The sequence below is a fragment of the Salvelinus fontinalis genome, chromosome 28 (assembly GCF_029448725.1).
Source record: "Salvelinus fontinalis isolate EN_2023a chromosome 28, ASM2944872v1, whole genome shotgun sequence".
Lineage (NCBI taxonomy): Eukaryota > Metazoa > Chordata > Actinopteri > Salmoniformes > Salmonidae > Salvelinus > Salvelinus fontinalis.
The window spans coordinates 39083049-39109408 of NC_074692.1; the positions used below are offsets into that span (position 1 = coordinate 39083049).

General features: G+C 44.1%; 1 protein-coding gene across 2 annotated transcripts in view; it reads left to right on the forward strand.

Moving 5' to 3' along the window:
- Window positions 1-26360, forward strand: part of LOC129826691 (ATP-binding cassette sub-family A member 2-like) — a 149265-nt gene that overhangs the window by 100770 nt on the left and 22135 nt on the right. For both annotated transcript variants that reach the window (XM_055887697.1, XM_055887698.1), the window contains exons 16-27: window positions 4113-4227; window positions 4761-4951; window positions 7215-7365; window positions 7743-7947; window positions 9336-9494; window positions 9964-10144; window positions 10523-10735; window positions 11988-12184; window positions 13168-13341; window positions 22673-22884; window positions 23054-23174; window positions 26271-26353. In XM_055887697.1, coding sequence (XP_055743672.1) covers window positions 4113-4227; window positions 4761-4951; window positions 7215-7365; window positions 7743-7947; window positions 9336-9494; window positions 9964-10144; window positions 10523-10735; window positions 11988-12184; window positions 13168-13341; window positions 22673-22884; window positions 23054-23174; window positions 26271-26353 — 2002 coding nt within the window. The remainder of the gene's footprint in view (window positions 1-4112; window positions 4228-4760; window positions 4952-7214; window positions 7366-7742; window positions 7948-9335; window positions 9495-9963; window positions 10145-10522; window positions 10736-11987; window positions 12185-13167; window positions 13342-22672; window positions 22885-23053; window positions 23175-26270; window positions 26354-26360) is intronic.

Below are 26360 nucleotides of genomic sequence, written 5' to 3' on the forward strand. Positions count from 1 at the left end.
CGATCAGCACATCGCAATCAGCCTGAGAGGCACCAATGATCATGTTTTTGCTCAAACTTTTTAATGGTTCTCTCAATGCATCTCTACCGGTAAATCAGATGGCCGGCGGTGGTGGACAGAAGCCCTATATAACGTTATCAATCGCAGTCCACACAGTACTTTGTGCAGTCCACACAGTACTTGGTTTGGCATTCACATGCACACATAAACATTTCCTTCCTAATTACACACCCACTTCAAACACCATTCACACAGAATTCCTACACAGAACATTCGTTCAGTTCACACAGAACTTTCTTAGGTATTCATTCAGACATGTGCACACAATGTACACACACACACTCAATACACTATTTCTCGCTTCTTGTTGCACCTTTACGAAGTTCATACAGAACTTGCTTAGGTTTTCACACTCGAATGCCGATATAACGTTATAAACGAGGTTCACCGAACCTTCGCCTAGTTTTTCTTAGAACTTGGATCCCTTCTTAACCTGTTTGGGCTGCAAGCCCGAAATCGGACGAAAATGACAACAGCTGCAGGGCGCGAAATTCAAAATCAATTTTTTAAAAATATTTAACTTTTACACATTAACAAGTCCAATACAGCATTTGAAAGATAAACATCTTGTCAATCCAGCCAACATGTCCGATTTTTTAAATGTTTTACAGAGAAAACACCACATATATTTATGTTAGCTCACCACCAAATACAAAAGTGGACAGACACGTATGGATATGATTATGAAGTATGAATTATGATTCAAGTAGCATGCACAAGCCAACCGAAATAAACTAAAACCAACCTAAAGAGCCCAGAAAAAACTACCTCAGATGACAGTCATATAACATGTTACACAATAAATCTATGTTTTGTTCATAAAAAGTGCATATTTTAGCTATTGTAACGGCGATCCTCCTCCTCTCCATCTTCGGAAAAGGAGGAGTATTGAGGGAACCAAGGCGCAGCGAAGTTTGAACACATATTTATTAAACAAGACGAAAAACGAACACGAACTACACTTGAAATGATACAAAATAACAAACGACGTAGACTGACCTAAACATGAGAACTTACATAGACACGAAGAACGCACGAATAGGAAACAGACTACATAAACCGAAACAGTCCCGTGTGGTACGAAATAACATACAGACACGGAAGACAATCACCCACAACGAACACTGTGACAACGCCTACCTAAATATGACTCTTAATTAGAGGAACGCCAAACACCTGCCTCTAATTAAGAGCCATACCAGGCAACCCAAAACCAACACAGAAACAGAAAACATAGAATGCCCACCCAACCTCACGTCCTGACCAACTAACACACATAACAACTAACATAAATAGGTCAGGAACGTGACAGCTATAAATCAGTTTTACATTGATGCTAACATAAATGCTAACACATAGCTAGAGTCTGAATCCAGACGGGAGTAGCCAGAGAAAATACATACACCAACGTCGGCTACTAATTACACCTCATAAAACATTTCAGAAAAACATATGGTGGATAGCTAATGAAAGACAGATATCGTGTGAATAAAGCCAACATTTCCGATTTTTGAAGTGTTTTACAGCGAAAACACAATATATCGTTATATTAGCTAACAACATAAGCTAGCATAAGTCAGCACTAGGTCAAGCGTCAAGCGTCAAGCGCGCATTGGTCAAGCGCTAGCCTAGCACAGTTAGCCCACTTAACACAGCACAGCTCAACAGATATATGAAAAAGCATCCCAAATTGGGTCTTATCTTTGTTGATATTCCATCAGAATGTTGTAACGGGGTCCAATGTCCAGTAGAGTCTTTAGTTGGGTTCCAGAACGAATTATTTCCCTCTTTGGTTAGCAAGCACAATAGCATTGCGGCGCTACACAGCGTTTCTTCAAAAAATTCTTCCGTCGTATCACATCTAAAGTCCAGAATAAATTGCAATAATATAATTAAAGTATATTGAAAAAACATACTTTAGGATGATTTTGTGACATGTATCAAATAATATCGTAGTCAGACATCATATTCACCGTTATCTACCTTGTTCCAGAAGCCGAGACCAAATTATGCTTCGCGCCCGGAATTTTTTTTTAACTGCGCAGGTCTCACAAGAAGGTGTGTTATTCAGTCCATGGACGAGATATTCGACTCCTTTCAATTCTCACTTCCGCATTACAGCCTGACGAAGGCGTATGACGTGTTCCTATGGTCCCAAGTCAAAGGGCCTTTTATAGAGAAGGTCTTAAAGAGACACATCGCATTTTGGAAATCTCAATTCGGCTGGGAAAATGGCTGTAAAAATATTTCTGTTCGACTTAGAGAAACAATTCAAACCTTCTTAGAAACTATAGACTGTTATCTATCCAACAGTAGTAAATATATGCATATTGGAAAATAAAAAGTTTCTTAGGAGGCCGTTTGAAAATGTGCACACATTTTCCAGTTTTTTCAATATTCAGCTTGCAGCCCAAAAAGGTTAAACAACATTACTTCATTTAAATTGACTTACTGAAATCAGTTGAGTTGTCCTTCTAGGTTTCGTGGGTGTTGTGTTTCCTCCCACAGTGGAGGTCTGGTCCGGGTGGGTCCTCATCCTCTTTGGTGAGACAGGAATTTTCCTCTTACGCCTTCTGAAGAACGCGCCCCCGGTGTTCCCTCTCAGACGTTCACTGATGGATCACATCAAAGATCAAACATCCTGTTTCGTGACCCCAGAATTGTTGTGGAAATTCACCACTAAGGACTCAAACTCAAAGTAAATGAATCAATCTTTATTATCACGGCGGAGAGGTTCACTAACTCAATACAAGCCTGATGAGACTCTGAAAGGGCCTTTCCCTTTTCAGTCCCTTTATACTGCTACACAAGCAAGTCATATAAGCATGGTTGGTTCCTGCATGAGACTGACTGACATCACACCAGGCTTCTTAACTTGAAACTGGGATATTGTATCACTCCTTCTAGTTCCCAGAGCAATGTTCTGGGCGTACTGCCAAATTGCTTATCAGTGATAGACTCCTTTGTGTAGTCAATCCATCACTCGCATGAACCCAACCAAGACAGGTTATAACAAAGCAGCATTATGCTAAACATACGATCTGATACACACAGAGAACATTTACATCACAGTAATCTTTGAACTTCAAAGTGAATCTCAGCATATTTAAAAGTACAATCAAGAAAAACTGTATTATTTATCATAGTGATTAAGGAGTGACATTAAAACAGAGTAATTAATATGCCCCACCAACATTAGACAACTATACAGAAAAACTTAACGTTGCATCGTTAAATAAGTGAATCAAATTAATGATGAGAGAATAGTCAAATGAACTGATAACTGACACATCCATGGTGGCATAGCAGGTAGATTGGCATGCCATGAAACCAAGAGGTTGTGAGCTCAAATCCCAGGTGAGGACATGATGAAGAATAATTACTTTATAAATGAACATGCAAAAATTAATCATATATGTCAAACATGTAAGTTAAAAGCAATGTGTGTAACCAGTTGCACAGTCCTCTATTAGTTAAGATGCCAAATAATAATGTATTGTTTGAATAAACATATGAGAAAGTTGAGCAAACCCTTCCTTTTAAATTGACAGAATTTTTGCCAAAGTTTTCTCTAGTTGGACCTAAGTGTGGGCAACTATTTTTTAGTTCAGGTAACACTTGGACTGAAAAGTTGAGTAAACGATAAACAGGCTGTGGAACCAGTTACTTCATAATAATTAGTAAATAGGTGTTTTTGACAGTGTATATTAGCCCCCAAAGCTACAGGGATGCACGTTCATGCTAGGTTTAGGACCTCATATTGAAGCTTATAGAGACCCCAACTGATGTATAGAACAATCTTAAAAGTATCTACGTTGATTTAGATACAAGCATCATGAAACCTCTAACACAAAAATGCTGACCTCTTCCTAAATATTTGGTCAAATTATACATTTTGTGTATGGTTTCCTAGAAACAAGGGGTGGCTCAACTGACCCTTTGGTTCAACTTACCTCACTCTCCCCTATGGTTTCATTCCTTTGGTAGTATTTTTTTCTCCCTGCTTTAACCTATACTTTGTCATTAACAAACTTCCTGTCATGGGTCCACAGCTTCCTGTTTGTGATCGAGCACATGATGCCTCTGTGCATGGTGATCTCCTGGGTGTACTCTGTAGCCATGATGATCCAACACATTGTGGCTGAGAAGGAGCACCGGCTCAAAGAGGTGAGCTGCTTACATGTCTACCTGTGGTGGCTGTTGGCACTTTATATTAGAGAGGCTCATAATAATGGCTGAAATGGAATTAATTATACAGTATCAAACACACGTTTAATACCGTTCCATTTACTCCATTCCAGACAATATTATGATCCGTTATCCCTTCACCAACCCCCACTGCTGTCTACACTAGGATCTCAGAGTCCTGTCCTGTGTCTGTCTGTGACAGTGGAGCAACATCACTAATGCCATCTTCTCTCTGCCATCTCTTTGGCAACCTGTAGCAGAATGATGTCCCTCATATTTACTACCTCTGTTCTGCCCCCTGTTGGAAAAATACTGATTTCAATCAAATCAAAATCTCAAACTTGACATTTGTACGATATGTTTTTCTGAATATTTAGAATATTTACATAATTGTATTATTTTGTTTGATATGTGGTTTGAAATCACATTCTCATTCATATAAGTGCATGTAAGACTGTAAAAAAGAGGATTAACGTCTTCTGGTAACCTGTGTACTCCCTGCCTGCCTGAAGGTGATGAAGATGATGGGCCTGAACAATGCGGTCCACTGGGTGGCCTGGTTCATCACTGGCTTCGTCCAGCTGTCCATCTCCGTTACCGCCCTGACGGCCATCTTGAAGTACGGCAGAGTGCTCCTCCACAGTGACATCTTCATCATCTGGCTCTTCCTCTCCATCGACGCCATCGCAACGATCATGTTCTGGTAATGAAGACACTACTACCGCTCTGATGTTAGTCTAGTAAAAAGCATGAGTGGACATACACCCAAAATAGTAGGAGAGGCCTACGCTGAGCTCGGATCTCAGTACAGAGGGGGCAGGGCTCCGTCGAGGGGCCCTTCTTAACAAATAATTAAAAATATCAATAGCTGATATGGTCATAAACTCAAATTAGTCATCATCACATATTGAGCCAAGCAAGCCTTCATATAGAGATATAGTGCATCACTTTGCCTGACAATATTTTTTCCACATTTTGTTATGCTACAGCCTTATTCTAAAATTGATCAAATAAAATATGTTCCTCATCAATCTACATACAATACCCCATAATGACGAAGCAAAAAGGGGTTTAAAACCCCCCAGAAATACCTTATTTACATAAGTATTCAGACCCTTTGCTATGAGACTTGAAATTGAGCTCAGGTGCATCCTGTTTCCATTGATCATCCTTGAGATGTTTCTACAACTTGATTGGAGTCCACCTGTGGTAAATTCAATTGACTGGACATGATTTGGAAAGGCACACACCTGTCTTATTTTTCATGAGTTTGCAAAAATGTAAAAGTTTTTTGCTTTGCCATTATGGGTTGTTGTGTGTAGATTGAGGAGGAAATGTTTTATGTAATCCATTTTAGAATAAGGCTGTAATGTAACAAAATGTGGAAAAAGTCAAGGGGTCTGAATAGTTTCCGAATGCACTGTATGTACAGAAGTATGTGGACACCCCTTCAAATGAGTGGACTCGGCTATTTCAGCCACACCCGTTGCTGACAGGTGTATAAAATCGAGCACACAGCCATGCAATCTCCATAGACAAACATTGGCAGTAGAATGGCCTTACTGAAGAGATCAGTGACTTACAATGTGGCACTGTCATAGGATGCCACCTTTCCAACAAGTAAGTTTGTGAAGTCTTTGCCCTGCTAGAGCGAACCCGGTCAATTGTAAGTGCTGTTATTGTTAAGTGGAAAAGTCTAGGAGCAACAACAGTTTAGCCGCAAAGTGGTAGGCCACACAAGCTCACAGAATGGTACCGCCGAGTGGTGAAGCGTGTAGCGAGTAAAAATCGTCTGTCCTCGGTTACACCACTCACTACCAAGTTCCAAACTGCCTCTGGAAGCAATGTCAGCACAATAACATTTTGTCGGGAGCTTCATGAAATGGGATTCCATGGCCGAGGAGCCGCACACAAGCCTAAGATCACCATGCGAAATGCCAAGTGTCGGCTGGAGGGGTATAAGGCTTGCCGCTATTCTTCTCTGGAGCAGTGGAAACACGTTCTCTGGAGCGATGAATCACGCTTCACCATCTGGCAGTCCGACGGACGAAGCTGGGTTTGGCAGATGCTAGGATAACGCTACCTGCTCCAATGCATAGTGCCAACTGTAAAGTTTGGTGGAGGAGGAATAATGGTCTGGGGCTGTTTTTCATGTCCCCTTAGTTCCAGGGAAGATACATCTTAACGATATAGCTTACAATGGCATTCTAGACAATTCTGTGCTTCCAACTTTGTGGCAACAGTTTGGGGAAGGCACTTTCCTATTTCAGCATGAAAATGCCCATGTGCACAAAGCGAGGTCCATGCAGAAAATGTTTGTTGAGATCGGTGTGAAAGAACTTAACCTGCCTGCACAGAGCCTTAACCTCAACCCCCATTGAACACCTTTGGGATGAATTGGAATGCCAACTGCAAGTCATGCCTAATCCCCCAACATCAGTGCCCGACCTCACTAGTGCTCTTGTGCTGAATGGAAGCAAGTCCCCTCAGCAATGTTCCAACATCTAGTTGATTCTCTCATCTCTCTTTCACTCTGTGATGTCAGAGCAGCAGTGACTGCACACACATTGATGATGTTAGAGATCTAATGAAACATGAGTCACCCTGATATTTAGCGGCTGATTTGATAAAAGCGGTAACACTCAGTTTCACTTGTCAACCTTCGACTTCTATTTTGTGAGGAATGTGTTACTTCGAAATGCCATGTCCTTAATGTATCAAACAGACAGTGACTCAGCTCCTTTGCTAGACATTCCAGGGAAATGTGTATGATCTGAATATGGTTAGGTTGTCTTACAAATGGCACCCTATTCACTTTATAGTACACTACTTTTGACCAGGGTCCATTGGGCTCTGGTAAAAAGTATGACATTATATAGGGAATAGTGTGCCATTTGGGACACATTCAATATGCTTAGAGTATTTTCCTCTTGTTTGTCTGTCTGTGTCCCGTCTGTTTATGTCAGTTTCCTGGTGTCCGTGATCTACTCCAAGGCCAAGCTGGCGTCTGCCTGTGGTGGGATAATCTACTTCCTAAGCTACGTCCCCTACATGTACGTGGCCATCAGGGAGGAGGTGGCCCATGACAAGATCACAGCCTTTGAGAAGTGCATTGCTGTAAGTCTTGGCCTCTGTTCTCTTGTCGGAAGCTCTCTCATACTTTATTCATTCTTTGTTAGTCACGTACTGTGTCCATGTTTAGCCTGTGTTTGGACAAATTCAACGACAGAAACGTCCCTCCGGGCTCATGGCTAGATTGAGTTATTTTTTCTCTTACACTGTGTCAGATGGCCTGCTTCCAGGTGTGTATAGGCGTATCATAATGTAGGAGCTACGAAGGATTCAAACAAAGTGACAAGAGTCGTGAATTGATTAATTCAATAATATTCTCTGACCAGTCTGAATCAGTGAGTTCTGGAAAGAGCTTCACACATGTCAATAGCTCTTAACACATTGTCTGTTGTCTTTATTCTCATTCTCTCCTCTCTCTCCAGTCTCTGATGTCGACCACAGCATTCGGCCTGGGCTCTAAGTACTTTGCCCTGTATGAGGTGTCAGGAGTTGGCATCCAGTGGCGCACCATCAACCAGTCGCCTGTAGAGGGCGATGACTTTAACCTTGGTCTGTCCATGATGATGCTCATCATCGATGCCAGTGTGTATGGAGTACTCACCTGGTACATAGAAGCTGTGCATCCAGGTAAACAACCAAGTCTTTGGCTGCTCACTTAAATACTTCACCTTTTATGTCCCTGTTTTGTCACTTATGTTTATGGAAGTAATTGGTATGAATCCCAAATGGAATCCTATAGAGAACAATCGTAATGGCGTCTTTTTGTAGGCACTGTTGTTTGTCCCGCTTGAGCCACCGTAGTAACAACATAGCCATAACACTTCCTCAAAATAGTCAGAATCAATCTAAGATAAATCAAGAAATATGTATTGTATTTGGCTATTTTTGCAGTTTTTAGTCGCACAATTTTACGTCTAGCTAAGATGTTTAGTGCAGTATTTCTCAAGTGAAAACATGTGCATGAAAACTGGTAGTGTAGTGCAGACAGTAGCTGCTACCTAGCTGCTACTGCTCTCTCTCGTCTCTCTTGTTGAATGACAGCAAATACCATCCTTAGTTCCCACCCCTACTGTTGACCAATCACAGACAAAGGGGCTTAGACTTCAGCTACCGAACTTCGACTTGCCTCAAGAAAGCATTTTATGTGCGTGAACAGCCGATAAAACCCTGCCGAACACCAAAACGAACTAAAACGTCACACATTTTTTTCCATAACATTTGTGTGAACTGCTTTGACCGGGAAGCATGCGACAGGGTTAAAACAAAAAAAATGTGTTAACTCTGGTTCGTTCAGCTATTCCTATTTGGGAAATCATTGGGGACAAAATTGGGTTTTGGGATAAAAATAAGGTCTGAGGTTAACACAGGCTAAGGTGATCTTATACGTTTTGTTCTATGAGATAATATCAGTCAGTTAACATGACCTTAATGAATGATGAAGCCTTTGTGTTTTACATGCTTATTTTTTTATTTTAAGAGGTATTTAATTAGGCAAGTCAGTTAAGAACAAATTCTTATTTACAATGACGGCCTACACCGGCCAAACCCGGACAACGCAGGGCCAATTGTGCGCCGCCCTGTGGGACTCCCAATCACGGACGGATGTGATACAGCCTGGAATGGAAGCAGGGTGTCTGTTTCACTGAGATGCAGTACCTTAGACTGCTGAACCATTGTGTCTGTAGTGACGCCTCTAGCACTGAGATGCACTGCCTTAGACCGCTGCACCACTCCGGAGCCCATTTATGTTTTGATAACATAAATGCTTCAAAATTAACAAAAAGTGACGTTAATCTTTATCAGCTATCTCATAAATTGTACAAGATCTGCTAAGCCTGTGTTTTCCACAGATCTTATTTTCAGTGTTTATCCCAAAAACCTACAAAAAAAAACATTAATTTACCCATATGCTTTGGTCAACGAGCCATGGCAGAGTTAAGTATTGCAAGCAGGCGAGTTCTATTCCTTATGGGTCCTGGTCAAAGTAGTGGTCTGCTGTGGTCTCTGTCCTCCAGGGATGTATGGGCTGCCCCGGCCATGGTACTTCCCCCTGCAGAAGTCCTATTGGCTGGGCAGTGGGCGTGTGGAGACGTGGGAGTGGCCTTGGGGAGGAGCAGCCAGGCTGAGTGTCATGGAAGAGGACCAGGCGTGTGCCATGGAACACCGGCGATCTGGTAAGCCAAGCTGCAGCCTGACCTCTGACAACCGGCGATGTGGTAAGCCCTACCAGATGTTTGTATTGAACTTTAAGGAACAAGAGTATATCTGTTCTAATCTGTTGTCACCTCTGTCAGTGGTTTACTGCATGGACCCCCAAAGAATTATCATTTTACACGTGTGAATCTCAAATAGGTTCAGGTTCTGCCATTGTTCTGTGACAATGCCTCTCTCTCTCTCTCTCTCTCTCTCTCTCTCTCTCTCTCTCTCTCTCTCTCTCTCTCTCTCTCTCTCTCTCTCTCTCTCTCTCTCTCTCTCCCTCTCTCTCTCTGATGTGGGAAACATGTTTACATTTCCAAAGCAAGTGAAAAATATAATAAGCAAAAGTGAAATAATCAATCAAAAATTAACAGTAAACAGTACAGTTTCAAACGAATAGACACATTTCAAATGGCATATTATCTCTCTCTTTCTATCTCCCTCCAGAGGAGATGCGTGGCATGGAAGAGGAGCCCAGCCACCTGCCCCTGGTGGTGTGTATAGACAAGCTGACCAAGGTGTACAAGACGGGCAATAAGCTGGCCCTCAACAAGCTGAGCCTCAACCTTCATGAGAACCAGGTGGTTTCCTTCCTGGGCCACAACGGAGCCGGCAAGACAACCACCATGTGAGAGAGATGAACGGGAATGTGCCCACGTGTGTTAGAGGGTTCCAGTCATTTCTGTTGTTGTGTTGTGTTTACGTGTGGATTCACAGAAGGGGACAGAGAGGTTTGTGTTGTATGTTTTGGTAGGACTGTGTTTGAAGGGGTATTCTTCAACTGCTATTTTTAAAAGATTTTCATGTAATGATGAATTATAAACAGGCCATACATAATGTTGTCTATAACATCACCATAACTTTCCCATAATCTTCCCATAACATCCCCATAACGTCCACAAAATGGCCTTCAAATACATTGTTCCATTTGTTTTCTGTGTCCATTTCTTCCCTCTATAATTAACCCTATCAATAACTACCATTCGTTTTCTGCAACCGTCCCCAGGTCTATTCTGACAGGTCTGTTCCCGCCCACCTCGGGCTCAGCCACCATCTACGGCCATGACATCCGTACTGACATGGAGCGTATCAGGCAGAACCTGGGCATGTGTCCGCAGCACAACGTGCTCTTTGACAAGCTCAGCGTGGAGGAGCACCTGTGGTTCTACTCCAAACTCAAAGGCATGGCCGAGGAGGACATCCGCAAGGAGATGGACAAGTATACCACATCCCATTTTTATGGTTTAACCAAATTAAAGACCCTAAGGTGTTAAACTATCAACATGGCATTAGATAGATTAGGATAAAAGCTCACATCTTCATACTGAAGGGTCGAAATGGTATATATAATTACAGCAAGGTCGAAATTGTGGTGTGGAATTTGGGGGGGATGAACAGTAGACGGGGGTCCAGGGGTCCTACCCCGTAATATTGGGAGACATTTTAAAACGCATTTCCTGCAATTCTATGCAGTTTGACATGACTTATTCTCTTGACCATGACATTCTCTTGATGGTTATTTTAAAGGGATATATGGAAGGGTATTTTGAAATATAAGTGGAAGAGTAAGTCATCACATCATTATTTCAGGGCAAATATTAAGAAGACACAAAAGAGTTGTTTTATATTTGGAGTTCGCCTACCTTGTGCCCAGTCCACTTTTTTTTCTATAATAATGGAGTGTGAACATACCATGGACAAAGACTGATGCGTGTGTCGTTGAATGTTTTCCCGACCGTATTCTGTCAGCTTCCACTCGGTCATTCTGAAAGTGTTTCTTCTAATGACAGAAGCACAGATGATGTAATACTGTTTTGGTGCATTCGTTTTACCCTGCCAGGGTAAATCGTTAAACTCGATGGAGCAGCCCCCCCCAAAATATTCCAGCCAGCGGAAAAAATAGAATGATTGACAGCCATCTGACCTGATAAGACCGGGGGGGGGTGGCACCAAAGGTGGCCAATCATATTTCATGGGGGCTTGTGCCAAACCCCCCTCGTACCACCCCTGACATACATTAGTGGGGGAGGGGCTTGAATAGATGGTACAGCTGAGGAGGGGAGACGCATTTGGGGCCCCGGAGCACCTACCTTCAGCAAACTTATTCTACACATTTTGTCATGAGACTGAGATAAATTTTGCCGTTTTAAAGCTAATTTCCTGCAATTCTACACATTTTGCCATGGAGAAGTAAGAAGAATGTGCTTTTCATAGCTCATCTCATGCTATTCTTCACATTTTGCCATGAGGATGAGAGAAAATGTTGCAGTTTTAAAGCAAATTTCGATATTGCGTATGACATGTTCATATGCTACCTGAGGAGCCACTGACCTCCAGGGTGCCACCCCACCCTGCCATCCCTCATGGTAATTTTGCCTATGAATTACAGGAGCCAGCAGTGATAACTAATCATACCTATACATATCTCAAAATAATGTAAATTTCAAGGTGCTGTGTGTGTGTGTTGTCAGGATGATCGAGGATCTGGAGCTGAATAATAAACGGCACAGCCTGGTGCAGACTCTGTCTGGAGGAATGAAACGGAAACTGTCCGTAGCCATAGCGTTTGTGGGCGGCTCCCGGGCAGTCATCCTGGATGAGCCCACGGCGGGGGTAGACCCTTACGCACGCAGAGCCATCTGGGACCTCATCCTCAAGTACAAACAGGGTGAGACATGGGTCAACCGCACACATTAACCCTAACCCTCACACACTAGCACTCACAACAGGGTGAGACATGGGTAACTCTCACACACTACAGTGCACTACTTTGTACCTAGTGTCACCCTGTTCCCTATACAGTGCTCTACTTTTGACCTAGTGTCACCCTGTTCCCTATAGAGTGCTCTACTTTTGACGTAGTGTCACCCTGTTCCCTATAGAGTGCTCTACTTTTGACCTAGTGTCACCCTGTTCCCTATAGAGTGCTCTACTTTTGACGTAGTGTCACCCTGTTCCCTATAGAGTGCTCTACTTTTGACCTAGTGTCACCCTGTTCCCTATAGAGTGCTCTACTTTTGACCTAGTGTCACCCTGTTCCCTATAGAGTGCACTACTTTTGACCTAGTGTAACCCTGTTCCCTATAGAGTGCTCTACTTTTGACCTAGTGTAACCCTGTTCCCTATAGAGTGCTCTACTTTTGTCCTAGTGTCACCCTGTTCCCTATAGAGTGCTCTACTTTTGACCTAGTGTCACCCTGTTCCCTATAGAGTGCACTACTTTTGACCTAGTGTCACCCTGTTCCCTATAGAGTGCACTACTTTTGACCTAGTGTAACCCTGTTCCCTATAGAGTGCTCTACTTTTGACCTAGTGTAACCCTGTTCCCTATAGAGTGCTCTACTTTTGACCTAGTGTCACCCTGTTCCCTATAGAGTGCTCTACTTTTGACCTAGTGTCACCCTGTTCCCTATAGAGTGCACTACTTTTGACCTAGTGTCACCCTGTTCCCTATAGAGTGCTCTACTTTTGACCTAGTGTCACCCTGTTCCCTATAGAGTGCTCTACTTTTGACCTAGTGTCACCCTGTTCCCTATAGAGTGCTCTACTACCATAAGGTCCTGTCAAAACTTCTCACACTAACACTCACAAAATGATGCATTGACACATTTTGATGTATATTGAAAGTATTTTTTTGAACTGTGTTTCAAGGCCGCACCATCCTGCTGTCCACCCACCACATGGATGAGGCTGACCTGTTAGGAGACCGCATAGCCATCATCTCCCATGGGAAACTCAAGTGCTGCGGCTCTCCACTCTTTCTCAAGAGCACCTACGGAGACGGCTACAAACTCACCCTGGTCAAGAAACAGAGTGAGAGCGGCGGTGGGTCTTTCTTTCCTCGTGTGTGTGTGTGTCTTTTGTATTTTCTCACCAGCTGTCAGACATATTCACTTTCTCTATCCAAGTCGTTGTACATTCAGGGGACAGTGGGGTAACTTGAGACATTCTCTATCCAAGTCGTTGTACATTCAGGGGACAGTGGGGTAACTTGAGACATTCTCTATCCAAGTCGTTGTACATTCAGGGGACAGTGGGGTAACTTGAGACATTGTTTTGACATTCGGCATCACTCCGCCAAGAGAAAAAGAAACAAAAAAAGAAACGTCCTCTCACTGTCAACTGCGTTTATTTTCAACACACTTATTAACATGTGTAAATATTTGTATGAACATAACAAGATTCAACAACTGAGACATAAACTGAACAAGTTCCACAGACATGTGACTAACAGAAATGGAATAATGTGTCCCTGAACAAAGGGGGGGTCAAAATCAAAAGTAACAGTCAGTATCTGTTGTGGGCACCAGCTGCATTAAGTACTGCAGTGCATCTCCTCCTCATGGACTGCACCAGATGTGACAGTTCTTGCTGTGAGATGTTACCCCACTCTTCCACCAAGGAACCTGCAAGTTCCTGGACATTACTGGGGGGAATTGGCCTAGCCCTCACCCTACGATCCAACAGGTCCCAGACGTGCTCAATGGGATTGAGATCCGGGCTCTTCGCTGGCCATGGCAGAACACTGACATTCCTGTCTTGCAGGAAATCACGCACAGAACGAGCAGTATGGCTGATGGCATTGTCATGCTGGAGGTTCATGTCAGGATGAGCCTGCAGGAAGGGTACCACATGAGGGAGGAGGATGTCTTCCCTGTAACGCACATCGTTACACATCACACATGCCTGCAATGACAACAAGCTCAGTCCGATGATGCTGTGACACCGCCCCAGACCATGACGGACCCTCCACCCCGCTACAGAGTACAGGCCTCGGTATAACGCTCATTCCTTCGACGATAAATGCAAATCCGACCATCACCCCTGGTGAGACAACACCGCGACTCGTCAGTGAAGAGCACTTTTTGCCAGTCCTGTCTGGTCCAGCGACGATGGGTTTGTGACCATAGGTGACGTTGTTGCCTCTGATGTCTGGTGAGGACCTGCCTTACAACAGGCCTACGGGCCCTCAGTCCAGCCTCTCTCAGCCTATTGCAGACCGTCTGAGCATTGATGGAGGGATTGTGCGTTCCTGGTGTAACTTACATTTACATTTTTACATTTAAGTCATTTAGCAGACGCTCTTATCCAGAGCGACTTACAAATTGGTGCATTCACCTTATGACATCCAGTGGAACAGCCACTTTACAATAGTGCATCTAAATCTTTTAAGGGGGGGGTCAGAAGGATTGCTTTATCTTATCCTAGGTATTCCTTAAAGAGGTGGGGTTTCAGGTGTCTCCGGAAGGTGGTGATTGACTCCGCTGTCCTGGCGTCGTGAGGGAGTTTGTTCCACCATTGGGGTGCCAGAGCAGCGAACAGTTTTGACTGGGCTGAGCGGGAACTGTACTTCCTCAGTGGTAGGAAGGCGAGCAGGCCAGAGGTGGATGAACGCAGTGCCCTTGTTTGGGTGTAGGGCCTGATCAGAGCCTGAAGGTACTGAGGTGCCGTACCCCTCACAGCTTATGTTACGCACGCCTCTGAGAAGAGGGAACGCAACTCCCTGCTACAACTCAACTCTCTGAAGTGCAAGAGGTATGGACTGTAGGTGCGAGTAAGGATGACACAAAAGCAGAATTTACCGTTTACTAGAATTTATTTTCTTACACGGTAATATGGGGAAAAGGGGCTGGACGGAACCAAAGCAAAGAAAGTAAATATCAAAGTTCCCCCTCTCCTATCTAACCTGCCTACCCACTTAACTTACCTAACTTAACACCGCCTGGTGCCCTAACCAAAATACAGGGGGTGGTCCGCCCAGGTCTTACCTAGTGTGCCTAGACAGTAAATATACTACGGGTATATGTATGCCCGCGGGCCTCTTGCCTAAGCACTCCCAAAGTGCCTTCTCCTTCCCCCCTGGGAACAAATGAAAGAGAGTAATTATTAATGATTTCACAAACACTCACAAACACAGGACATAGAAAAACTGCTACCAACAACAACAGTACATACCACACTTTCTGATACACAACCCACACTATATCACAATCTAATTTTTCTCTCTCTCAATCTCCAAATCTCTACTCCTTATCTCATCTCTCTCCTCTCTCAATCTCTTCTCAATCTCAATCTTCTCTCTCTTGGCAGAACACTGGCTTTTATCTTCAGGTGGCAATGGTGATTAGAGTCAGCTGCTTCTTGACGAGGGGGCGGGGTCAGCTCCAATCACCAATTAGCCTGGGGTTGACCAATCACCTGGTTGGGGAGTACTTCAGGAAGCCATCTCCTGAAACACACACTCAAATACAAAACAGAACACAGAAACTGGGGAACGTAACAGTAGGCAAGCACCATGGTCTTGTAGCGGATGCGAGCTTCAACTGGAAGCCAGTGGAGAGAGCGGAGGAGCGGGGTGACGTGAGAGAACTTGGGAAGGTTGAACACCAGATGGGCTGCGGCGTTCTGGATGAGTTGTAGGGGTTTAATGGCACAGGCAGGGAGCCCAGCCAACAGCGAGTTGCAGTAATCCAGACGGGAGATGACAAGTGCCTGGATTAGGACCTGCGCCGCTTCCTGTGTGAGGCAGGGTCGTACTCTGCGGATGTTGTAGAGCATGAACCTACAGGAACGGGCCACCGCCTTGATGTTATTTGAGAACGACAGGGTGTTGTCCAGGATCACGCCAAGGTTCTTAGCGCTCTGGGAGGAGGACACAATGGAGTTGTCAACCGTGATGGCGAGATCATGGAACGGGCAGTCCTTCCCCGGGAGGAAGAGCAGCTCCGTCTTGCCGAGGTTCAGCTTGAGGTGGTGATCCGTCATCCACACTGATATGTCTGCCAGACATGCAGAGATGCGATTCGCCACCTGGTCATCAGAAGGGGGAAAGGAGAAGATTAATTGTGTGTCGTCTGCATAGCAATGATAGGAGAGACCATGTGAGGTTATGACAGAGCCAAGTGACTTGGTGTATAGCGAGAATAGGAGAGGGCCTAGAACAGAGCCCTGGGGGACACCAGTGGTGAGAGCGCGTGGTGAGGAGACAGATTCTCGCCACGCCACCTGGTAGGAGCGACCTGTCAGGTAGGACGCAATCCAAGCGTGGGCCGCGCCGGAGATGCCCAACTCAGAGAGGGTGGAGAGGAGGATCTGATGGTTCACAGTATCGAAGGCAGCCGATAGGTCTAGAAGGATGAGAGCAGAGGAGAGAGAGTTAGCTTTAGCAGTGTGGAGCGCCTCCGTGATACAGAGAAGAGCAGTCTCAGTTGAATGACTAGTCTTGAAACCTGACTGATTTGGATCAAGAAGGTCATTCTGAGAGAGATAGCAGGAGAGCTGGCCAAGGGCGGCACGTTCAAGAGTTTTGGAGAGAAAAGAAAGAAGGGATACTGGTCTGTAGTTGTTGACATCGGAGGGATCGAGTGTAGGTTTTTTCAGAAGGGGTGCAACTCTCGCTCTCTTGAAGACGGAAGGGACGTAGCCAGCGGTCAAGGATGAGTTGATGAGCGAGGTGAGGTAAGGGAGAAGGTCTCCGGAAATGGTCTGGAGAAGAGAGGAGGGGATAGGGTCAAGCGGGCAGGTTGTAGGGCGGCCGGCCGTCACAAGACGCGAGATTTCATCTGGAGAGAGAGGGGAGAAAGAGGTCTGAGCACAGGGTAGAGCAGTGTGAGCAGAACCAGCGGTGTCGTTTGACTTAGCAAACGAGGATCGGATGTCGTCGACCTTCTTTTCAAAATGGTTGACGAAGTCATCTGCAGAGAGGGAGGAGGGGGGGGGAGGGGGAGGAGGATTCAGGAGGGAGGAGAAGGTGACAAAGAGCTTCCTAGGGTTAGAGGCAGATGCTTGGAATTTAGAGTGGTAGAAAGTGGCTTTAGCAGCAGAGCCAGAAGAGGAAAATGTAGAGAGGAGGGAGTGAAAGGATGCCAGGTCCGCAGGGAGGCGAGTTTTCCCTCATTTCCGCTCGGCTGCCCGGAGCCCTGTTCTGTGAGCTCGCAATGAGTCGTCGAGCCACGGAGCGGGAGGGGAGGACCGAGCCGGCCTGGAGGATAGGGGACATAGAGAGTCAAAGGATGCAGAAAGGGAGGAGAGGAGGGTTGAGGAGGCAGAATCAGGAGATAGGTTGGAGAAGTTTTGAGCAGAGGGAAGAGATGATAGGATGGAAGAGGAGAGAGTAGCGGGGGAGAGAGAGTGAAGGTTGGGACGGCGCGATACCATCCGAGTAGGGGCAGTGTGGGAAGTGTTGGATGAGAGCGAGAGGGAAAAGGATACAAGGTAGTGGTCGGAGACTTGGAGGGGAGTTGCAATGAGGTTAGTGGAAGAACAGCATCTAGTAAAGATGAGGTCAAGCGTATTGCCTGCCTTGTGAGTAGGGGGGGGGGGTGAGAGGGTGAGGACAAAAGAGGAGAGGAGTGGAAAGAAGGAGGCAGAGAGGAATGAGTCAAAGGTAGACGTGGGGAGGTTAAAGTCACCCAGAACTGTGAGAGGTGAGCCGTCCTCAGGAAAGGAGCTTATCAAGGCATCAAGCTCATTGATGAACTCTCCGAGGGAACCTGGAGGGCGATAAATGATAAGGATGTTAAGCTTGAAAGGGCTGGTAACTGTGACAGCATGGAATTCAAAGGAGGCGATAGACAGATGGGTAAGGGGAGAAAGAGAGAATGACCACTTGGGAGAGATGAGGATCCCGGTGCCACCACCCCGCTGACCAGAAGCTCTCGGGGTGTGCGAGAACATGTGGGCAGACGAAGAGAGAGCAGTAGGAGTAGCAGTGTTATCTGTGGTGATCCATGTTTCCGTCAGTGCCAAGAAGTCGAGGGACTGGAGGGCAGCATAGGCTGAGATGAACTCTGCCTTGTTGGCCGCAGATCGGCAGTTCCAGAGGCTACCGGAGACCTGGAACTCCACGTGGGTCGTGCGGGCTGGGACCACCAGGTTAGGGTGGGCGCGGCCACGCGGTGTGAAGCGTTTGTATGGTCTGTGCAGAGAGGAGAGAACAGGGATAGACAGACACATAGTTGACAGGCTACAGAAGAGGCTACGCTAATGCAAAGGAGATTGGAATGACAAGTGGACTACACGTCTCGAATGTTCAGAAAGTTAAGCTTACGTTGCAAAAATCTTATTGACTAAAATGATTAAAATGATACAGTACTGCTGAAGTAGGCTGGCTAGCAGTGGCTGCGTTGTTGACTTTGTTTGAAAGTGTAGCTGGCTAGGTAACCTCGATAGCTGGCTAGGTAACCTCGGTAACTGGCCAGATAATTAGTCTAACTACACAATTGTCCTAGATACAAGGACAGCAAAGACAACTATGTAGCTAGCTAACACTAGCTAGCTAACACTACACTAATCAAATCGTTCCGTTGTAATGTAATAGTTTCTACAGTGCTGCTATTCGGTAGAAGTTGGCTAGCTAGCAGTGTTAGCAGTGTTAGCAGTGTTGACTAGCAGTATTGACTAGGTAGGGGAACGGCAGCGCGGCGGACGAAAATAGCTGGCTAGCTAACCGAAAATTACTCTAGACTCCACAGTTATCTTAGATACAAGGACAGCAAAGACAACTGTGTAGCTAGCTAACACTACACTAATCAAGTCGTTCCGTTGTTCCGTTGACGGTAATAGATTCTACAGTGCTGCTATTCGGTGGCTAGCTGGCTAGCTAGCAGTGTTGATTACGTTACGTTACGTTAAAAGGACGAAAATAGCTGGCTAGTTAACCTAGAAAATCGCTCTAAACTACACAATTATCTTTGATACAAAGACGGCTATGTAGCTAGCTAAGATCAAACAAATCAAACCGTTGTACTGTAATGAAATGAAGTGAAATGAAGTGAAATGTGATACTACCTGTCGGAGCGAAGTGGAATGCGACCGGGTTGTTGAATGCTGTCTGCCAGGGAACTTGGGCTGTTGTTGTTGCCAACCTGTACCTGTTCCGTAGGTGTGATGTTCGGATGTACCGATCCTGTGCAGGTGTTGTTACACGTGGTCTGCCACTGCGAGGACGATCATCTGTCCGAGCTGTCTCCCTGTAGTGCTGTTTTAGGCGACTCACAGTACGGACATTGCAATTTATTGCCCTGGCAACATCTGCAGTCCTCATGCCTCCTTGCAGCATGCCTAAGGCACAATTACGCAGATGAGCAGAGACCATGGACATCTTTCTTTTGGTGTTTTTCAGAGTCAGTAGAAAGACCTCTTTAGTGTCCTAAGTTTTCATAAATGTGACCTTAATTGCCTACCGTCTGTAAGCTGTTAGTGTCTTAACGACCGTTCCACAGGTGCATGTTCATTAATTGTTTATGGTTCATTGAACAAGCATGGGAAACAGTGTTTAAACCCTTTACAATGAAGATCTGTGAAGTTATTTTGATTTTATTTTGATTTGAATTATCTTTGAAAGACAGGGTCCTGAAAAAGGGACGTTTCTTTTTTTGCTGAGTTTAGTATTCTTTCTATCAAAAATATCTACTTATATTTCAGGATGTTGTGTATTCCTGGAAATAATCATAATTCATGTAAACATTACAGTTTTGAAAACATAGCTTTTCCCAAATAAATTGTCTCTAGGCACAACTTACCCCAGGTATGTGCGCTGGACAGGATAAGTTTAGCCGACTACAAATTTCTGTACTGAATGAAATATTACCATTACCTTTTTAAACCATGTCTATGTTTATTTCCCAAACACAAATCAACACAATCCCAACCATGTTTTGTCTTTTAATCGTTTTAACCTGTCTAGGATCAGCGTGGCGCTAGCGGCACACCCCCCCCCCCCCCCACTGAAAAACCAGTGCCGCGAAATTCAAAAAAAATATATTTTTAAAATATTTAACTTTCACACATTAAAGTCCAATACAGCTAATGAAAGACACAGATCTTGTGAATCCAGTCAACATTTCCGATTTTTAAAATGTTTTACAGGGAAGACACAATATGTAAAGATGTACATCTATTACCTAAAAACACATTAGCATAATCCACCATCTTTTATTTGTCCACCAACACCAGTAGCCATCACCAATTCGGCTAAACTAAGATATTTATAGCCCCTAACCAACAAAAAAACTCATTAGATGACAGTCTGATAACATATTTATGGTATGGGATAGGTTTTGTTAGAAAAAAGTGCATATTTCAGGTAGATGGCATAGTTTACAATTGCACCCACCATCACAAATGGACTAGAATAATTACAATGAGCAACGTGTTTACCTAACTACTAATCATCAAACATTTCGTAAAAATACACAGCATACACGAATCGAAAGACACAGATCCTGTGAATACAGACAATATTTCAGATTTTCTAAGTGTCTTACAGCGAAAACACAATAAATCGTTATATTAGCTTAGCACATAGCAATTAGCAGCCCAGCATTGATTCTAGCCAAAGTGAGCGATAAAAGTCAACATCGCCAAAAGATATTAATTTTTTCACTAACCTTCTCAGAATTCTTCCGATGACACTCCTGTAACATCACATTACAACATGCATATACAGTTTGATCGAAAATGTTTATATTTAGCCACCAAAATCATGGTTAGACAATGTGAAATGTAACTCAGCTGGTCAGAATTTGTCCTTGCGCCACTTAGACAGTGATCTACTCTTATACATAAATACTCATAAACGTGACTAAAAAATATAGGGTGGACAGGGATTGATAGACAATTTAATTCTTAATACAATTGCGTTATTACATTTTTTAATTTATCCTTACTTTTCAATACAGTTTGCGCCAAGCGAAGCTACGTCAAAAAACATGGCGTCCTAAGCCACTAAAATGTTTCGACAGAAACACGATTTATCATAATAAAAATGTCCTACCTTGAGCTGTTCTTCCATCAGTATCTTGGGCAAAGGATCCTTTCTTGGGAGAAATCGTCTTTTGGTGGAAAGCTGTCCTCTTGCCATGTGGAAATGTCAACTGCGTTCGGGATGAACTGAAAAGCGTGCCCAACTTTTCACATCGTTGCAAAAATAAATGTCCCAAAATCGCACTAAACGGATATAAATTGCTATAAAACGCTTTAAATTAACTACTTTATGATGTTTGTAACTCCTATAACGAGTGAAAAGATGACCGGAGAAATATAACAGGCTAAACTAACGCTTGGAACAGGAGAGGGTCGGTGTCTTCCACGCGCGTTACGCAGCAAGAAAAGACTTGCTAGCTAAAGGTTTTTTTCATTTGTAGGGCCTGTGAACGAGCAATCGACCCCGTTGGAATCGTCATCACGTAAAGGCATCCAGGGGAAGACGTAAGAAGTGTCCGTATAGTCATAGCAACGACAGTGCCCTTTTAACTGACTTCAGAAAAGTGGCCAACATTTCTCAAATCTGACTCCATGTCAGGGAAATTGCTGTAGAATGGGCTCTGTTCCACTTAGAGACAAAATTTCAACTCCTATAGAAACTATAGACTGTTTTCTATCCAATAATAATAATAATATGCATATTGTACGATCAAGGATTTTGTGGGAAGCCGTTTAAAAAATTAGCCACATTAGCATAAATAGTCTAAACAGCGCCCCCATCCCCAACTTAAGCATCTTTTAACACATGCTTAACACCTAACAAACACTTTGTGTTTTTTTTTACACTCTTAGCATAGGCCAGGCCCCATTGATACATCATATCCCAGCAATAATACTTTGCATTATGCCTGTGAAGAAAACACTTACATTTGCTCTATCTTGCCAATGCCTCAACTTACTCTAATGCAAACAGTTTGACTGTATCAGCCCACACAGCTACAAGGATGCACTTTCATGCTAGGTTTAGGAACTCATATTGGAGCTTATAGAGACTCCAACTTATGTATAGAATAAAAAGTATCTACTTTGGTTTAGATACAAGCATCATGAAACCTCTAACAACTATTTTGACCATTTTTTGGACCTAACTTACTTACCACTTTTCCCAAGTGGTTTCGTCCTTCATAGACTCCATGAAATGATGACCTCATCCTAAATTATTAATTTTGTGTATGGTTTCCTAGAAACAAGGGTGGTTCAACTTACCCCGTCGGCTCAACTTACCCCACTCTCCCCTATTGCTTGTACATATTTTGCCTCTAAAGTCTCTCTGCCCTATACTTTTCCTGCTGCCTCCTTATTCTCCTTGTCCTCGCTCCATCCATAATGATGTGTGTTTTATTCTCCTTGTCCTCCCTCGATCCATAATGCTGTGTGTTTGTGCCTCCAGACCAGGTCACCCAGCCTCCATTCTTCCTGTCTCCCTGCTCCTCCTCCTCCCTGTCCCCCTCCTCCCTGTCTCCCTGCTCGGAGGCCCGGGTCACTAAGTTCATCCGTCAGTTCGTGGGGTCCTGTCTGCTGGTGTCTGACTCTAACACTGAGCTGTCCTACGTGCTGCCTTCGGAGGCTGTCAAGAAGGGCTGCTTCGAGAGGCTCTTTCAGGTACACACTTCGACCCAGACACAAACACAGACCTAGAGGCACAAAGTCAAATAGAGAGAGACAAACAGACAGGTACTCACTCAGACACAGAAAGGGAGGGTTCCAAATGGCACCCTATTCCCTTTATAGTGCACTACTTTTAACCACAGCCCATATTCCCTATTCACAGGCGTTAGAGCAGAGTCTGGACCACCTGGCTCTGACCAGCTTCGGGGTGATGGACACCACTCTGGAAGAGGTCTTCCTCAAGGTGTCAGAGGAGGACCAGTCCCTGGAGAACAGTGATGCTGGTGAGCACATTCAAAATGGCTGCCAATCCAATCCACTCATTATGGTATCATTGACTTGAATAGGGATTACCATTCTAGTGATTCTATGAGACCAAATCCCGGTGTGTCTGTCTGCGGCTACACGGATCAATAAAGTTGTTTATAGAAGGGCATTAATTACATGAATTTCCTTTCTGCTGAGCATGCAGTGCAGTGTCTGAGTTGCCGGATGTTAAATGCTGATATAGACTTTTCACAAGTTATCTACACTACATGACCAGAAGTATGTCAACACTTGCTTGTGGAGCATCTCATTCCAAAATCATGGCATTAATATGGAGTTGGTCCGCCCTTTGCTGCTAAAACAGCCTCCACTTTTCTGGGAAGGCTTTCCACTAGATGTTGGAACATTGCTACGGGGACTTTCTTCCATTCAGCCACAAGCGAATTAGTGAGGTCGGGCACTGATGTTGGATGATTAGGTGGCTCGCAGTCGGCATTCCAATTCATCCCAAAGGTGTTCGACAGGGTTGAGGTAAGGGCTCTGTGCAGGCCAGTCAAGTTCTTCCACACGGATCTTGACAAACCATTTCTGTATGAACCTCGCTTTGTGCACGGGGGAATTGTCATGCTGAAACAGAAAAGGGCCTTCCCCAAACTGTTGCCACAAAGTTGGAAACACAGAATCGGCTAGACTGTCATTGTATGCTGTAGCGTTAAGATTTTCCTACACTGGAACTAAGGGGCCTAGCCCGAACCATGAAAAACAGCCCCAAACCATTATTCCTCCTCCACCAAACTTTACAGTTGGCACTATGCATTGGGGCAGGTAGTGTTCTCCGGGCATCCGACAAACCCAGATTCATCCGTCGGACTGCCAGATGGCGAAGCGTGATTAATCACTCCAGAGAACACGTTTCCACTGCTCCAGAGTCCAATGGCGGCAAGTTTTATACCACTCCAGCCCATGCTTGGCATTGCGCATAGTGATCTTAGTCTTGTGTTCGGCTGCTCGGCCATGGAAACCCATTTCATGAAGCTCCCGACAAACAGTTCTTGTGCTGACGTTGCTTTCAGAGGAAGTTTGGAACTTGGTAGTGAGTGTTGCAACCGAGGACAGATGATTTTTATACGATACGCGCTATGGCACTTTGATTTTGTGTGACCTACCACTTCACTTCTGAGCTGTTGTTGCTCCTAGACGTTCCCACTTCACAATAAGAGCACTTACAGTTGACCGGGGCAGCTCTAGCAGGTCAGAAATTTGACAAACTGACTTGTTGGAAAGTGGTGTCTTATGATGGTACAGTTGAAGTTGTAAGTTTACATATACCTTAGCCAAATACATTTAAACTCAGTTCTTCACAATTCCTGACATTTAATCCCAGTAAAAATTCCCTGTTTTAGGTCAGTTAGGATCACCACTTTATTTTAAGAATGTGAAATGTCAGAATAATTTTAGAGAGAATGATTTATTATAGCTTTTATTTCTTTCATCACATTCCCAGTGGGTCAGAATTTTACATACACTCAATTAGTATTTGGTAGCATTGCCTTTAAATTGTTTAACTTGGGTCAAATGTTTCGGGTAGCCTTCCACAAGCTTTCCATAATAAGTTGTATGAATTTTGTCCCATTCCTCCTGACAGAGCTGGTGTAACTGAGTCAGATTTGTAAGCCTCCTTGCTCGCACACACTTTTTCAGTTCTGCCCACACATTTTCTATAGGAATGAGATCAGGGATTTGTGATGGCCACTCCAATACCTTGACTTTGTTGTTTTTGTGGCCATTTTGCCACAACTTTGGAAGTATGTTTGGGGTCATTGTCCATTTGGAAGACCCGTTTGCGACCAAGCTGTAACTTCCTGACTGATGTCTTGAGATGCTGCTTCAAAATATCCACATAATTATCCTTTCTCATGATGCCATCTATTTTGTGAAGTGCACCAGTCCCTGATGCAGCAAGGCACCCTCACAACATGAGTGCTTCACGGTTGGGATGGTGATCTTTGTCTTACAAGCCTCCCCCTTTTTCCTCCAAACATAACAATGGTCATTTGTTTCATCAGACCAGAGGACATTTCTCCAAAAAGTACAATCTTTGTCCCCATGTGCAGTTGCAAACAGTAGTCTGGCTTTTTTATGGCGGTTTTGGAACAGTGGCTTCTTCCTTGCCGATATAGGACTCGTTTTACTGTGGATATAGATACTTTTGTACCTGTTTCCTCCAGCATCTTCACAAGGTTCTTTGCTGTTGTTATGAGATTTATTTGCACTTTTCGCACCAAAGTACATTAATATCTAGGAGACAGAACGCGTCTCCTTCCTGAGCGGTATGATGGCTGCGTGGTCCCATGGTGTTTATACTTGCGTACTATTGTTTGTACAGATGAACGTGGTACCTTCAGGCATTTGGAAATTGCTCCCAAGGATGAACCAGACTTGTGGAGGTCTACAATTTTTTTCTGAAGTCTTGGCTGATTTGTTTGGATTTTCCCATGATGTCAAGCAAAGAGGCACTCAGTTTGAAGGTAGGCCTTGAAATACATCCACGGGTACACCTCCAATTGACTCAAATTATGTCAATTAGCCTATCAGAAGCTTCTAAAGCCATGGCATCATTTTCTGGAATTTGTTGTTTAAAGGCACAGTCAACTTAGTGTATGTTAACTTCTGACCCACTAGAATTGTGATACAGTGAATTATAAGTGAAATAATCCGTCTGTAAACAATTGTTGGAAAAATTACTTGTGTCATGCACAAAGTAGATGTCCTAACCGACTTGCCAAAACTATAGTTTGTTAACCATAAATTTGTGGAGTGGTTGAAAAATGAGTTTTAATGACTCCAACCTAAGTGTATGTAAACTTCCGACTTCAACTGTACGTTGAAAGTCACTGAGCTCTTCAGTAAGACACTTCTACTGTCATGTAGATTGCATGGCATGGCTGTGTGCTCGATTTCATACACCTGTCAGAAACGGATGGGGCTGAAATAGCCGAATCTACTAATTTGAAGGCGTTTCCACATACTTTTGTATCTATAGTGTATTTGGTCTTTAGTGTTGGTGTTACAACTCTCTTTAAATGTTAATCATGATCGCTCTCTCTTCCCAGACATGAAGGATTCCCCGGGCGGTAGCTCAGTGGGGAAGCCTGCTGCTGCGGTGGTGGGTCTGGGGGCCCCTGGAGGGCCGCAGGTAGGGA